Below are 17,616 nucleotides of genomic sequence, written 5' to 3' on the forward strand. Positions count from 1 at the left end.
AAAACAAACAACCCAATCCAAAAAATGGGCAGAAGACCTAAATAGACATTTCTCCAAAGAAGATATACAGATGGCCAACAAACACATGAAAGGATGTTCAATGTCACTAATCATTAGAGAAATGCAAATCAAAACTACAATGAGGTATCACCTCACACCAGTCAGAATGGCCATCATTTAAAAATCTACAAACAACAAATGCTGGAGAGGGTGTGGAGAAAAGGGAACCCTCTTGCACTGTTGGTGGGAATATAAATTGATACAGCCACTGTGGAGAACAGTATGGACGTTCCTCAAAAAACTAAAAATAGAACTACCATATGACCCAGCAATCTCACTACTGGGCATATACCCTGAGAAAATCATAATTCAAAAAGAGTCATGTACCACAATGTTCATTGCAGCTCTATATACAATAGGCAGACATGGAAGCAACCGAAGTGTCCACTGACAGATGAATGGATAAAGGAGATGTGGCACATACATACAATGGAATATTACTCAGCCATAAAAAGAAATGAAATTGAGTTATTTGTAGTGAGGTGGATGGACCTAGAGTCTGTCATACAGAATGAAGTAAGTCAAAAAGAAAAAAACAAATACCATATGCTAACACGTATATATGGAATCTAAAAAAATAATGGTTCTGAAGAACCTAGGGGCAGGACAGGAATAAAGATGCAGACGTAGAGAATGGACTTGAGGACACGGGGAGGGGGAAGGGTAAGCTGGGACAAGTGAGAGAGTGGCATGGACATATATACACTACCAAGTGTAAAACAGATGGCTAGTGGGAAGCAGCCGCATAGCACAGGGAGATCAGCTCGGGTGCTTTGCGTCCACCTAAAGGGGTGGGATAGGAAGGGTGGGAGGGAGATGCATGAGGGTGGAGATATGGGGATATATGCACACATATAGCTGATTCACTTTGTTATACAGCAGAAACTAACACACCATTGTAAAGCAATTATACTCCAATAAAGATGTTAAAAAAAAAATGTGTGTTGAAGCCATTGGGCCGACCTACCTGATGTGTGACTTCAGGTTAATCATTTGGTATTGATTTATAACTCTAAGGTTTCCCTTTAGCATTCTGACTCTTTAATTTGCATCTAAAACCACACTATTTGGAGTAGTACTCTTCCCATTGGGGGGAAGAAAACAGAACAACAAACAAACAAAAAGCACGGTACCCACCTCTTAAAGGTCAAAATAAATGATATGGTTATTTTCTTGGTAAAACACATTCTGACATTATGTCACTTAATATATTTGCCATGATTTACCTATGATATTCAAATAACAAATCCTTTCACTCATGTATTCAATGAGTGTTTATTGAGAGTCTATTATGTACCAGACAGTGGGGCTGGAGCTGGGGATACAGCAAAGACCCACAGACACCCCATCCCTGCCCTTGCAGACCTCACTGCACACCATGTAGTGATGAGGAAAGATGTTAAAAGCTAAATAAGTATAACATTCAACTTCGGTAATAATACTGTCAATGCACACGTAACGTTTTCTCAAGGCAAAATCCTGCTGTGTGGCCTGTAGTGAGAAAACGTACGGCCCTACAACAGTGAGTCAAAGCTGCATCTCCATTTTCTCTGGCCTGTCCAGGATCTCTTCCCAGAGGCTTTCCCCTCACCTTAGTGGCACCAAAGGTGTATTTTGAGTTCCATGTGTGAGCAGCATCTCAGGTGAACTCTGAAGCAACAGTGAACCTGTGATCTAGCCCACATGAAACGCATCCACCCCCATGCTCTCCCTGAGGGTGAGATTCAAAGAAGACCCTCCAGTGGAGATGAATCACAACCCCGGGGTGGAGCATCCAGTCACTGGAGGCGTCCCTGTACCACAGCCCCACCTGTCTGCCAAGCAGCCTGGTCCCAGCGGGAGGGGCAGGCAACCCAGCAGCCAGGAGAGAGACCATCGGGGTATCGTGCACTGCAGTTCGCAACTGGGAGTGATACAGATGCCGCACTCCCCTCCACCCCAGGGGCCAGAGTCAACACACGCGTATCCGTCTATGTATCCACGAGCATACACTGAGGCAGCACCGCTTATAAGAAGAAATACATGCAGTTCTGGCCTTCTTCCCTGTTCTTGGCACAGAACTCCTAAAACCCTCAGGATTTCCAAGGTGATGAAGATCAAACTGTCTTTTATTATTCATAACAGGCCCCTTCCAGCCACACCTGAGTTTATGTTAATGCGGTGATTTGGAAAGCCCTGATGCCTGGGGGCTGGTTGCCCGGGGAACCAACCTGTGACTGGAGGTTCAGCCCCACCTCCACCTCTGGGAAGGAAAGAGGAAGGGGCGTCGACTTAATCTCCAACCTAAGGGCCCAGGATTTAATCAATCGTGCCTATGTGATGAATCCTCCTTTAGAGAAAAGAAAGGAGGGGTGGTCCAGAGAGGTTCCGGTTGGTGGAGGGTGGAGCTGTGGGAGGTGGGATGGAGCACCTGGACGGGGCTGCAGGCCCCTCATCTCTTCCACCTGGCTGTTCCCGGGCTATATCCTTGGTATTGACAATTAGTTACCTAGTAAGTAAAATGTTCAGTGGCTCCAGCCAATTAATCCAACAGGAGGAGGGAACTATGGGAATCTGCAGTCTATCAGAAGTACAGGTGACAACCTGGATTTGCATCTGAAGTTGGGGCAGGGACGGGGGGCAGTCTTGTGGGACTGAGTCTGTAACCTGGGGATCTGAAGTCGTCACCAGGGAGACAGCATCAGAACTGAGTTCCCGTGTAGGACATCCATCTGGTGTCACAGAACTGCTTGCTTAGGAAGAGCTCACACACTGGTGGCCAGAAGTGTCAGAAGTGGGAGTACTGCATGTAACTCTTTACACATACATCTATGTTAAGAATAAAGAGCTTAGTTTGGGAGGAAGGATTGCTGTGAGAAGCATAGCCAATCAAAGTCCTCAAGTTATTTCTATATGTATTTCTCCAGAGGAAAATAAGTACATACAAATGATTAAGCTGTCTATTTCCATCAAGTTCTAGAGACAGCTTAGATATACTGAATATGATGGAGGTGAGGCATCACCTGAATGTCTCACCAAATATGGATTATTACCACCATGTTAAAACTTTTTAAAAAGACCTTAGAAATATATCTACATAAATATTTCAGTGTTAAAGAATTAATTAGGTCAACAAAATACTTTAAATTTTGCACTATATATCTAAGTGTAGATGCATATTTAATTATGAAATTACATTTAGTAAATTAATAAGCCACAGCCTTCTTAACCATATTTTAACAAGTATAACCCATTTTTAAAAATTGAGACTTCTTAAGTTACGGTAAAAATAATGGCTTAAATTTCTCAGGTCACTTTCAGAGATATACTTTCATTTGTTTATTATAATATCACACTTGTAGTCCAGATTTTTTTCAGATAAATTCAGAATATACTAATTTTACATAACAGATTCTTATGCAAATTAGCAGCATATTCATACAAACCAATTTAATACACACTTGTGAAGCTTGATGGCTTAAGATTTAAAATTCTTGGATCTTAATTGTCTGAATTGCTCAGTTTTTAATAAAGATGCCCAGAACTTGTTCAAAGTATCTTTTTTTTTTTTTTCCTAAGATTCTTCTGAAGTCTACAGGGCTGGACCTTTGAAGAGTGTTTTTCAGTACACTTGCCCTGTATACCAAGCGTAAATCTGAAATGATAAACCACTCTGTGTTAATAGGATACATTTTAGGTGAGGATATTGGATAATCAGAGCGTCTGCTGGTGTCCCGTGAGGGGCCTAACTGTAGTTTACTTGAATACTGATAGGCATCTGAACAGCCCACCATTCTCAGGAAATAGGACACTTTTTTATTTAACTTTTTGGAAATGCAACCTTTTCTAGATAAAATAACTTTTGTTTTAAAATAACACCCCCCAGTTATTTTTTTAGAATTTAATCTAATATGGAAGACATTAAAAACATCTTGGAACGCTTGCTTTACAATGTAAGAATTTTACATGGATCTTATGTTTTGATTTTTTATTCTGTCTATGACATTACAGGTATGAAGAGAGACATAATGGCAAAAGTATCTAGTAGTAAAGAATCTGACCTTACCTAAAGAAAGGTCTGGCATTTGCCCTGGATTCTGGGAGTTAATTTTTTGCCATACCTGATAGGAGTGTCTTTGTTTCTCCTGGGGGCCTGGCCACATCCCTTAGTCTTAGGATGGGGCTGGCCTGCCAGAAAGTCCAGCCCTGCGATTTAGGGCGGGGCCTTTGGGTCACAGGATATCAGCTGGTCTGGAAACTGATTATCAACCACTAGATAAGCAATCATCAGTGATGCCTACATGAAGGAGACCCAATAAAAACTCTGGGCACTTAGGCTCAGCTGAGCTGCCCAGGGTGGACGTTCTCCATGCATATTGTCACAAGTCATTTCTGAGAGTGAGGCACCCCCTACATTCCACCCTGTGCATCACTCTCTTGGATGATTTTAATGTCTTTTTCCTGTTATAAACGACAGTCTTGAGTATAATAGCTTATTGAGTTCTGTGAGTCCTACTAGTAAATTAGCCACGCCTCAGGGTGGCTTGGGGGCAGTCCTGGAACTTTCACGAGGTACCAGGAGTCTTGGGCTGTCTTGGATGTCTGGAGGATTTTAGCTTCACGGTTTGGCCAACTCTGGGTAGTATTATACATCATATATCATCCAAAAAGATGTATCTTGTTATCTTCACACTGACAAAATAATTCTAAGCCAGCAATTATTTCCATGTTGGAAAGTTGGATTTGAAAAAGCAATGAAATCTAATTAAATACATAATTCTATTTTTTTATATCGAGCCAAGGAGTCTCCTATTTACATATGAATTCAAAGGATTCCGGCAAAAATTGCAAGTAAAAAGGGCTTTCAATCCTGACAATTCAAAGTAATTTATATATATAAATATATGAATTTTTAAATGGTGAGTAGTACAAAAAGTTTCTAAAGTGTGTTAATAAAAAATACCAGATATGCTACTGCTATTCTTAGTTTTAGAAAATAATTTAAAATGCTATTTTATGTTATTAAATTTGTAGTCAACTAAAATAGCTATTTTTTTAAAAAATACAGTGAATGTTTTTCTTTTATAGCTGTTTGTATAATGACAAAGAATGGAAAAGTACAGGTGAAAAATGTGATTTAAAAAGTCTACCAATTTGCTTTTATTTTTTTTACTTCTTCAGTAGAAATTCAAACACAGACAGATGCCTTTCCCTTTTTGCCCCTGGGATACAAGTATTTAGCATTTCAAAAGTCCACAGAGTTGGTAATTTCATTATTTTTTCATTCAGAGGTACTGTATTTATAATGTTAGAACCTTAGGTTTATGGTAACTTTTCTATTTCATATGCTTTCTTCATAAACAAAGTACTTGATGTATTTAACTTAATATTGTAAAAATTTCAGAGTCATCATGAAAATTAGACAGCCAAACAGAAGCTTTAAAGAAGTGACTTCTGCTCAGACTAGGGATATTCACTGAAACCAGATCTGATCTTCATGCACCAGTAAAGGACCCTACTTAATTTTTTCCTAAGATTGCTCCTGCACTATGTCTTTGCTCACACTACTGCTTCTATCTGAGATGGTCTCTACCTCTGAGTAGCAAAATAGTACGTGTCCTTCAAGGCCAACTACAAAAATAAAGTCAGTTTTCTGAAATACAAAATCAATGTATGATTATTATAAAAATTAAACAATAGAAAATATCTAGGGTGAAATAAAGTACTCTCTTCCCCTCTAATCCAGCAATTTGATGGAACTACTGTAAAACGAAGCCCTGCTCTAGTCACAAAGATTTCCCAAGCAAACACCATCTTCTGTATTTGTAATTCATCAAAATGCTCTTTGTGCCTGATTTTGCATAATAAATATTCATGTTTATTATTCTGTTACCCTTGTAGTTTCCTTGAGGGCAAGACTTATTCTTTTTTTTTTAACCTTACTGGCATATGATACATTCCTGAAATACTAAGTAGTATGAGTTTAACATAATAGATTCCCAATAAAAATTTGTTGAACAAATTAATGAATTCTCAAATACATTCACTTAATATTTCAGGCACCATTATACACATGAAAACTTAAATCGTTTCCAAGAAAAGTGATTAACCTACCATCACACCTTGGAAAAGGGTAGTTCCAGTTCCTGTTGATCCCATGCTGACAGGTGAGGACTCGGTGGCCGATTAAAATGTACCCAGGATAACACTCAAAAGATACCGACTGCCCCACACTGTAGTCCGAGTTGATCATATACCCATTCTGAAAAGGCGGCGGGTCTGGGCAGTTCTGTAATCCATAGGCTGGAACAGACAGACAGAGCCCAGCTCAGGAATAGCAAGTGCAATTAGTCTGGAATTAGAGGAGGGATATGATGGCGTGCAGCTTCTTAGAGTGAACTTTTTAGACATGAGTTTTAAACAAGGTCTTTACTAAGTTGCCCATTACCATCCTAAGTTAAAACAGTAATTATTAGTAGTAGTAGAATTATAACAATTTGCATTTAATGAACACTTACTGTATGCTTTAGAAGTTACATAGCCCATACCAAAAATAAATTTGACAATGCTTACCTTGGAAAAAAAATGTATGTGGGGAATTTAATGAAAAAAAGAAATATAGATGATAATAAAAAATGCCTTTGTAAAGAACATCAGGTGAACACGGACCTAAACGGTTTTCTTCTAATTTAAAAGAAAACTATCCTAGCACTCCTTTCTAAGTGTTTCTAATTAGGAAACAGGTTGTTGTTTTGTTGAGTTCAGTTAATGTTCAGTGCAAATAAAATAAAGAAATCCATTTCGTTTTCTTAACTTTCTCCTTAAAAGGAAGTGTAGAATCATTACGCTAGCCATTACGATCTATCAGTACAATCTCTTTATAATACATTGTTTATTATGGTTTATCACTGTATCACTAAGTCTTTTGTGTTCCCTAAAATAAACTCTAGGTAGGTTGATGGATAATAAATGTTTGCAGACTGTGTAATTCAGAAATGTACACATAAATCAGTGAGAGTTAACAAATGCATAATTAGGTGTAATCTCCTGATATTGAAAGCAGCTCTTCTGCCCCTTTCCTGTTTGCTCATTTCTGTTCCCCTCTAACCTGATTATAGGAATGAGATCACGAGGCAACTGAACATAACTCCTGACTTACACTCTCATGCATGCACACCATGCCTTGCCTAACCTGTTGATTCTTTTCCTAGATTAAAACAGGTAAGAATGAGGAATTAAGCAGTTAAAGAATGACTAACTCTCCACCCCCCAAGAGCCCCCTTAGCAATCCTGCAGGCAGGTCATGCAGACGAGAAAACATCTGAAGAGAGAGCCAGCCGGTCTGCACGTAATGGACAGTGATGCAGAACCCAACCTCCTGCCTGATGACTCACTGAGATTCTCCCCCCGCCCTTTTCCCTTTAAAAACTGTTATGACGGAGCAGAATCTTGGGAGCTGGTCTTGGGACACGAGTCCACCTTCTCCCCAGATTGCCGGCTTCTCTGATTAAAGCACCTTTCCTTTCTACTGACACTTGCCTCTTGATTATTGGCCTTTGAGTGGCGAGCAGCCAAACCTGAGTTTGGTAACAATATCGAATCTTAAATCTAAATCAGCCGCCTTGTCAACACCTTCTTACCTGCTCTGGTAGGAGGGTCATGCATACTTCAGAGAAGTACAATCTCACCAGGTCATCATCTAGTGTTTATTTATTTTATTTATTTTTAATTTAATTTTATTTTTTTATATAGCCGGTGCTCATTAGGCATCAATCTCATACACATCAGTGTGTACATGTCAATCCCAATCGCCCAATTCATCACACCACCCCCACCCCCCTGCTTTCCCCCCTTGGTGTCCATACGTTTGTTCTCTACATCTGTGTGTCAATTTCTGCCCTGCAAACCAGTTCATCTGTACCATTTTTCTAGGTTCCGTATATATGCGTTAATATACGGTATTTGTTTTTCTCTTTCTTACTTCACTCTGTATGACAGTCTCTAGATCCATCCACGTCTCAACAAATGACCCAATTTCATTCCTTTTTATGGCTGCGTAATATTCCATTGTATATACATACCACATCTTCTTTATCCATTCGTCTGTCGATGGGCATTTAGGTGGCTTCCATGACCTGGCTATTGTAAATAGTGCTGCAATGAACATTGGGGTACATGTGTCTTTTTGAATTATGGTTTTCTCTGGGTATATGCCCAGTAGTGGGATTGCTGGATCATATGGTAATTCTATTTTTAGTTTTTTAAGGATCATCTAGTGTTTAGACTCTGCTCTTATACATAAAGGGGCTGGGAGCTCACTACTGACACAGTAATAAAGCCACTCTATGAAGAACCAACACAGGAGGAACTGCAGTTCAGCTTCTCCCTGCGATGCATTCCTGCTGCAAACAGACCCGTGCACGATCCCGGCACCATTGTTCTCACAGTCAACTGAAAACGGAATAATAATGTAAAGGATGCAAGTGACTGCCATGGAGGTCCTTCATGTGGCAAATAAAGTAAAATAAACATTTTCATTGTATATATAATTAGTTTAACCAGGTGATCACCGTTGGTGATTTTAAATAAATCCTGAAAAATTATATGGTCTTTGATTTGTGCCAGGCATTTCCCAGAGTTTTAGACTTAATGTTTCTGTACTTAGAACCTGGAATAAAGAGGGGGTGAAAGAGGATGCTGGTAATAAGATGAAAGGGACAACATCGTAGCCTGTGTGATAGCTGATGGACATGTGAACGTGTGTGCAATGGAGCACTATTTAAGCAGATTGTTAAGACTGGAACACACGGAGTACGTGGCTTGGAAACTCTCAGGTTAGACTTCACGGGCAGGTAAGGGTTAGACTATGAGCTGGCCTCTTTTCATGGTACAAGGATTGGATAGTTCCATAAAGATACTCCGGGGGCCACATGGAAAGATACCAACTAGGTTGTATTACAAGCGCACTTGCAATGTGAGAGATGAGAGTAGTTGCTGTTTGGCGTTTGGGGTTTCTCTTAATTAACATTTGCCATAGAGGATTACTATTAATAGCTTTTTCTTAATGAATAAACTACTGAAATGGTATTTTTCTCTTTAAAATAACAATATGCAATGCTAGTGAGTCAACTGGGTAAATCATTTATGGCAGTATGATTTGCCATAAAATTTTGGGAAAGCAATTTGAACAGAGCCATAAAGAATCAGTTTTTTAAACATTTAACCTAGTAATACCATTTACAGAAATCTCTACTATGAAAATAATTTCAAAGAAAAAGCCAAATCTTTAAATATGTTCATTGCATCATTACTTATACTATAGTAATCTAAATGTCTAAACAAATAAATTATGATATTTTGACTCACAAATACTGAAGAGGTAAGATGTTGTAATGTCATATCTTCCAATAGCCACAGAAATACACATACATACATATAGATATATGCAGTCGTATATGTATATATATATTTATTCATTTATATTTCAATAAAGATACTGCACAGCTCACAGCAAGATACTACGGTTAAACCCTGACTATAGTTAGCAGGTTAAAAAATCCTTAATTTCAGTATCTTATATTTGCAATTGTATACGTCTCTGGACAAGAGTCAGGTAAGCAGTTGAAGAGTGATTGGGAGCAAGAAAGCAGAAAGCAGAAGATGCAGAGGTGGCCAAGGTCTGGGAGCATCTTGACATAGCTCCTGGCACTGACTCCTCCAAGGTCCAGAACCAAGTAGAACCTGGAGGTAGAAGAGCCCTCTGGGTGGGAGTGGGGAGCCTCTCTCTAAGGGAGGCCCTGGACCCTCCATACTAACCCATAGCCACACACGCATGCACACCCATGCACGCACACACGCACACGCACACCCCCCCCACACACACACCTCTCTCCTCCTTCCCCATAATGTGCCTCTCTCCCTGGCCCACTTGGCCAGCAAGGCTGCCTGCCTCTCCCAAGGACCACCCCACTCGGAAGGCCATGAAGCAGCCTTTTCCTGAAAGCCAGGCCTGGCAAATATCCACAGTGCATGGTTTCCCTCCTCGCAATATTGCTGTTTGAGTTAGAGTCACCTTATAGACCTGTGCTCAGAAAAAGAACAGAGACTCCCATGCTGCATTTCAACTATTAGCCAGTTTCCTCCTTTATTATACTCTTTTCAACTGAAGTCAGCCGCTTGTTCTCATTCTTGTTTTGCTTGAAATACAGTAAGTTCTGTTGGAGAAATGAGGCCTCTAATACATCAAATACAGTGCTAATGATAAAACTTAACAAGTAAATATCAAAAACGGATTGCCAGTTTCCATGGGACGAAAATCAAATTAAACCATGTTCAACATCACCCTGCCCTCCCTGAAAGATTCTGTTCATGCTCTAGCGGTGCCCTTAGGGTATCAATACAAGAACCAATTATCACAGTACATTATAAAGGAGGTAACGGTAACAGAGATTCCTGATGAACAGTCACGTGAAACAGCATTTAGGACAGACTCACACACACATGCTCCACACGTTCATCACACACACTAATAATATGTCACACAATGCATTTCCCTACATGTGTTATGTGGTTTGTGGCATAATTTAAGACCGGCATTCAAGGTCTCTTTAGGGATTTATAAAGCCAGCCTATTTCTACCCGTCATCTAAACTCTGTGAAAGGGATTGAGATAGAAATTTCAGGGTTGCCTTTCTAAGTCCAACAGCTCTATGTTACCCTTGATTAAAAGAAAAAATGTTTTTTCTTTCTTTTTTTAATGGCACTAACGCAGTTGTCCTGTATAGGAATTAAAGGGTAAAAGAGAGAGAGAGAATGCCAGCCCAGGTAGGCAGGACTATAGTTTTTATTACCTATTCATTTATTGAGTAAGATAAAAATCATGTATTGAGTGTCTACTATGTTATAAATACTAGTTACAAATGGAAACTAGACAGAAACGGGTCCTGCTCTCATGAAACTTACATTCTATTTAGGGAAACAGACACAAATAAATCAATACGTTGGTAATTATGTAAAACAATTGTACAATTGTAAGTTGTGTAAACTATTATTAAAAAAATAAACAAGGACTAAAATAAAGGGGAAAAAAGCCCAGGATGAAAGTAAGTGAGGGTGATCAAAAACTGCTTCCTTGAACAATTAACGCTGAAATTGAGATCTGAGTGGGGAGAAGATGCAAGTCAGGCAATGCCCAAGAAAGGGGGACTCTTCAGCAGAGGGAACAGGAAGGGCCCAAGGACAGAAGGAAGTCAGTTCTCTGAGATAAGGTGGGGAGCTCCAGGAGAGGAGCTCCAGAGGCCGTCCTCCCAGAGCCCCTGCCCCTGTTCATGGTCTATAGCTTTTACAAGGGGAGAACCTAGTAGTGAAATGTGCCAAGCCACAGGAGAGGCATTAGGACATGTTTGCAAATGGACAGCGACATGTTTTTAAAAGCCAGGACCCATTCTTTATCACATAAATCATATCTGCCAGGCACAAGACATAATACAAAACCCACAGCTCATTTCAGAGTTTTCTTAAGAATTTACAATCCCAATTAAACTTGTTTTCAATTGTGAATTATATACTAAGTATAAATATCAGTGACACTATTTTTAGGTCTTTGTTCTAAATCTCTTATTTAATGGAGTCCTTCACTATTTAAATATCAATATCAATATTCCCAAATTTTCAACTAAGTCATAAGTCACATTCTCTTTTTATAAAAAATGTCTTCCCAAAGTTTGACTCATCGTCACTTACACAGCAATACATGCATTGATCTACAGGACTATTAGGTGTCTGAATTAAAGTAACTAAAAAGAAGTAATAAAAGTAATTCTTTAGTATGCAAAAAATAGATGAATTTTGGAAGGATTCCCATTGTGTGCTGCTTAGCACAGGTGCAGTAGATTTTTTATTACCTGCATTGTCGATGTCCATGTACCTCTGAATATCTGTGATGTGTCCATATACCTGGTTTCAGAGGTGGGAGTTTAATTAATGTGACCTCTGGGCTTGAGAGTGAAGAATCGCTCAACCAAGTGTCAGACCCTCATCTAAGCACAGGTTTGTTGTTCTGTACTCATCACTCATGGTCATTAATTCCCATACACTCGCTTTAATAATATAACACATGTTAATTTGAGAAAAAAAACAACAACTAAGAGAGAAAAGGAAAAGACCACTTCACTGGAATTTGATAAGGAAGCCACTTCTAGCATAAAGAGAAGTAAAAATCACCATTTTCAAACAAATTCTGTTTCAACTGAAGGACATCGAGTCCTTCATATATTTCATATATTTCCATGTTTGACAACTCCTAAAGACTTTTTGAGGTGTTATCCAGTTGTTCTACAAGATCTGTTGTCAGATGTATCACTGAAAAGTTGAATTAGAAAGAGAATCATCAACCAACAGAGAAATAGGTTTTGAAGCACGTACAAGAGCCTGGAGGTCGTTTTGTAAAATAGTAGAGGCCCTGGGATGTGCTGGAAGGGAGCCCAGGGACTTGAGCTGGACCTGGGTCTCTCATCTAATGGATCTGGGATGCTGACCAAACCACTTCCACTCCAGAGGCTCATTTCTTCATTTATGAAAGGAGAATGAAGATACCTATCTTATTCACAAGAATTAACAGAGATAATAAACGCAATGAACATGGTTTGTATATATCAGTTCAGCAAGGTTAAGTCTTGACTGTAAGAAATGTCTGGTTTCTATGATGAAATTCCCTCACTCCAGGCAGAGCTCTTGAGCCACTTATCAGATGGGGGCAGACCAGCGGGGAGAAGCAATTTCTAATACGGGGATTGTGTGAAATACTTTAAGAAAACAGCCTCCTTACAGGGAGGAGAGACTGCAGTCTGCACCAACATCTACGCTGAATATGACCTCCAAGCCCTTTTCAAGTCCTCGGCTTCCTCTCAATGATAAGATTAATCTGGTCATAGAAGTGGCTAAGGCTCGTGTTGTAGTCAGCGGAATTTCTCAAAGGCACACATACACAAGCTCACCAGTTTCCCAAAGTGGCTGTTATCATGGCTAGGATAACACATCACCTCCCTTTGTAACGATTGTCCACCTAAATGTTCTGTGTTCCTTATGTGAACACCTTGATCCCAGAACCTACTGATGACATCCACCTACATTAAGGCTGCAGCCAATCCCATGCCTTTCCCACTGCCCAAAGGCTCCCCTGCAGGACAGTTCACCAAATTGCTTGTTCACAGTTGCAACTACAATTGTGTCTTGTGCTTTGACCAACCAAGGATTAAGTGCCCAGGAATCCTTTAACACAATAGCCTTTACCTGGTGGAGAAACTTTTATTTCGACGCAAAGGAATTGTTGGACTCACTAAGACTACAGACTCACACATCAGACTCAGAATCCCTTCACTGCATCAGGAGCTTGGGGAGGACTGATGAAGAAGCACACGGCACATCTCAACTGGGATGTGGACACCTGAAGGCGCCGTCACCTAGGAGACACATCCACTGACATACCCGTCCAGGTGTGCCTTTGGTTCAGAGGAATAGCTCTCTTAAGGCAGAAAGTGGTTGAGATTGTTACTTTTACTTTCAGCAAACCCATAAAAGGAAAAGCAAATCCACACGACCTGCAGGGAGGCAATTGGACAACTTTGAAGATTTGGACCCTAGTCTCCAAGAGTCTAGTCCATGAACCACATTGTAGGCACTTTTCCATCCTGAAAAAGGACACCCTGGAGGGGATGAGAATTGATACAACTATGTATTACCCACTGTTTTAAGCATTTTTATGTGAAATAGGCTTCTTTATAAAGAGCCTCATGTTGAGAGCCTGATTCACTCATGCAGATGGTGGAAAAGGACAGAGGAAGCTCCCCGCCTTTATTCCTCAATGACTCAGAATATCACGTTAGAAGGAAAAAGAGCGACAGTCTTAGAGGCGTGTCAATTTCATGTATAAATTATGGTCGTATCTGTAAGGAACAGTGAGTGTGCTTACACAATCAGTTAGAATGAATTCTTCAGTTGCTCATTGCACATAAAGGCAGTTTAATTGCTTTTCCTCCTAAAGGGGAAAAAATTGGTATCCACAAACTATAGCCTATTTTCTCATAGATTCAATTCACTAAAAATGCAATGGTTTTGTGATTGTATGCATGAATAAGCAGATTTAACATATCCTACTATGTTGGCTTTTTTTTTTTAAGGTGCATAGCACATATAGCAAAAGGAAAAAGATGTTTTTACTACCTATGGCTGAAGCACTTAAAATTATCTTTAAGTTTTTGGCATTCAACAATTATGCTTTATAGTGTAAAAAAGATAAAGAAAGTAAGAGAGAGAAAGAAAGATAAGGGAGGGAGGAGGAGAGGAGGAAGGAAGGAAAGAAGGAAGGAAGGAAGGAAGGAAGGAAGGAGGGAAGGAAGAGAGGAAATAGGGAAAGAAGGAAGATAAATATTCAGCTTCGCCAAATGTCAAGTCACAAAAAAACAAAAGGAAAACAAAATCACTAAAAATCTTAATATGGCAACATTTCACCAATATTATGAAAAATAAATCTCAGTACCAGTAAGCCCATACCTTATACTACAAGAATAAGACAACACACAGAATTTTCTCTTTCTTAGGAGAATCCTTTGTTTGGATCTGGAAAAATAACGATTATTCACATATAACAATCTCAAACGATATTTGCATCAAGTGTTTAAATTATAGGTGCTTGATGTGATAGCCTATGGAATCACGTAGTCATCTTTCTGATATCTATTACATTTTCTGACTGATAACTAATTAGTTGATAAATATCTTCGTCCTATCTCCCATCTTCCAGTTTTTGACTTAGAATTAGGGTACACGAACTCAATTTTATTTCACACAGTTCACCTTTCATTTCTCAAGTTCTGTGTAAGTCATTTAACTTCAAGACAGCTACATCTACTAGTAGCATTTTTGACCTTTATATGGTCATAAATAAACGAGAAGGCTTAGGAATAAGGGGTACAACACAGACATCATTGAGAATGACAAGAATTATCTGCATGATTTATGCATCTTCTTATGTGTTATTAATCATAAACTTGACTTATAAATCTCAGGTGAACCTAGGAATTTTGATGTGACACACACACATCAGAGTTGTGTCACTTTGCCAACTTATAAATTTTATAAAATGACAAACTATCTAATTAAGTTTCATCCCTGTCAGGTAAGATACTCTGCAAGAAATCAGAATGCCTCATATTCGTGTTCTCCTTCTTTTTTACTTAATTTATTTTTATATCTCTCAACTATAGCAAATTAACTGCCTACATAAAAATATATTACTTAGGGATTTTTCTTTTAAAAATGTGGATACTTAAATGTAGAGTCAGGTGTCAAGTAAATAAAACGTTTGCTCAACCAACCAGATGTCTGGCCTAGATGCGGACTCAACAAATTTGAATGCCTACAGGCCAGGCAGACAGTGTGGGATCACAGCTTGCAGGCAACTACAGGAGATTTCTGAAGTCGATGCCTCTAGACCCTGGAAGGGCCATCACTCTGACATTTCAGGGGATGGCTCCCACCTGTCAATGTGGCCAAAAGTCATCCCTGACATTGCAACAGGAAAAGGGAAAGTGGATCTATGGGTCTTTCACCAATTATGTGAAATCTAATTCTAAATATTGACAATTTTAAAAATATTAATATTTTGCTAACCAATCACAGCAGCTTTATGATCTCTAGTCTAAAGGATTCCTACACAGACTTTCTGTGGTATTGTTGTGCCCTTCCTTCCTTCCTTTTTTTTTTTTTAACATTCTTTTTGGAGTGAACTAATTGGTAGCTTTTGGAGCTATGTAGACATGGCCTTAGTAACCCTACCTGGAAAATATCGAGAAAGAAAACAAAAAACACTTTTTTGAACTGTGGCAGTTTAAAGCTACGTAAGATAAAATCTAGTTTCAAAACTACATGGCAAACAGTACTAGCATGGGAATCTGTATTTGACTTTTGCAATGTCAATAAAGAAAGAAAAGTTAAATTTTTCAATATATTATTAAGAATATTCAAATTGGGGGAGACTTCTCAAAAGTTCTTGGGGTCAACTGAGATATATCACTTAATTGGCAGCTTACATGTAGGAGAAATAATTATGCTATACTTTTCTTATTGACTCAAATACTAAGGTCGTGTCAAACAGTGAAGACTACCATGTAATAACCAAGTTTAAAATGATCACGAATGAAATGCTCATATTTTAACAGAATACACCTCAACAGGAATAGGGAAGGGGGGAGAGACCAGAGGTACAGAAATATGAAAGAGCAGCATGGGGTTCACAATAATACCATTCAAATTCTAAGTTGATCTAAGAGCCAGATGAAGGTGACACAATGAAAGAAAACTGTGTTGAAGCTGAGACCTGCATCTCTCCTGGACCCTTCTCGTTGGGTTTGTTGCTTTCTCTCCTCTCCTCCCTCCCCCTCCAACAATCCATTCTCTGCATTGCAGGGACTTATCTTTTGCTAACGTACTTCAATGACTTTACACTGCACCTGGAAACAACTCTGAATGTGTTACCACCCAACTCCCAAACAGTCTCCATCCTGCAAACCTCTCAGACCCTGTTCCTCTCGGCACTCCAGCTCTGTCCTCTCTGTTCTTTGAACATGGGAGCTCCTCTCTCCACCCGGACACACGTCCCTGCTCTTTACAGCCCCCGGCTCCTTCCCATTCTTGTTCTTCAAGTCTCAGTCTCAGGGAGAGGCTCCGCCACCCACCACATCACCCTCATTACTTCCTCTGCAGTAGGTACCAAGCACACTGCCTCAGCCTGGGCACATGGTCCCCATCCATGCCTGAAACTTTAAAATTGTCTCTTAAGCATGTTTTCTTACCGCCAGTCTCCCTCTTTTTGCCAAACCCATTTCTTGCCGGCTTAATAGTCCACAATGTATGTGGAGACTAAACTTTTAAAAAATGAACATATGGCTAATGCAATTTTCACTGCAATATACTGAGTGTTTGTGTCCCCAGATTGGTATGTTGAATCCTAGCTCCCAACGTGATGGTTTTGGAAGTGGCTCCTTTGGGAGGTGATAGGTCATGAGGGTGGAGCCCCATAAATGGGGTTAGTGCCCTTATAACGCAGGCCCCACAGAGCTCCCTCACCCTTTCTGCCAAGTGATGACAGAGTGAGAAGATGCTGTCTAGGAACCAGGAAGCGTGTCTTTGCCAGCATCTTGATCTTGGATTCACAGCCTCCAGAACTGTGAGCAACACATATCTGTTTAAAAGCCACTCAGGCTATGGTATTCTGTTAAAGCAGCCTGAATGGACTAAGACAGCCATTTTTAAACCTTCAACAGTTTATTACCCACCAGCTTTCCTAAGAGTTTTAATGTGAACTCCTTTAGCATTCTGGTGAAGTCCACTAACCTCAAACTAATATTTTAAATGCATAAACAAATACATCAGATTACAAAGGAAAAATTTACTTAGGAAAGTGTGATGAAAGCCAGACTTGTGGTATAACTAGATGTGCTGTTATTTCACTAAATGGCAGGTGGCAGGTCTAATAACTAATGTCACTTCACAATATTGTATAGTAATATTTTGAGATAT

The 17,616-nt window shown here is 39.5% G+C and overlaps 1 protein-coding gene across 1 annotated transcript in view; it reads right to left on the minus strand.

Moving 5' to 3' along the window:
- CSMD1 (CUB and Sushi multiple domains 1) overlaps positions 1-17,616 on the minus strand; it is a 1,429,265-nt gene that overhangs the window by 128,548 nt on the left and 1,283,101 nt on the right. The window contains exon 42 of the mRNA XM_029226263.1: positions 6,154-6,342. Coding sequence (XP_029082096.1) covers positions 6,154-6,342 — 189 coding nt within the window. The remainder of the gene's footprint in view (positions 1-6,153; positions 6,343-17,616) is intronic.

This window comes from Monodon monoceros, unplaced genomic scaffold (assembly GCF_005190385.1).
Source record: "Monodon monoceros isolate NGI ecotype Baffin Bay Population unplaced genomic scaffold, NGI_Narwhal_1 Super_Scaffold_17, whole genome shotgun sequence".
In the NCBI taxonomy this organism is placed as follows: domain Eukaryota; kingdom Metazoa; phylum Chordata; class Mammalia; order Artiodactyla; family Monodontidae; genus Monodon; species Monodon monoceros.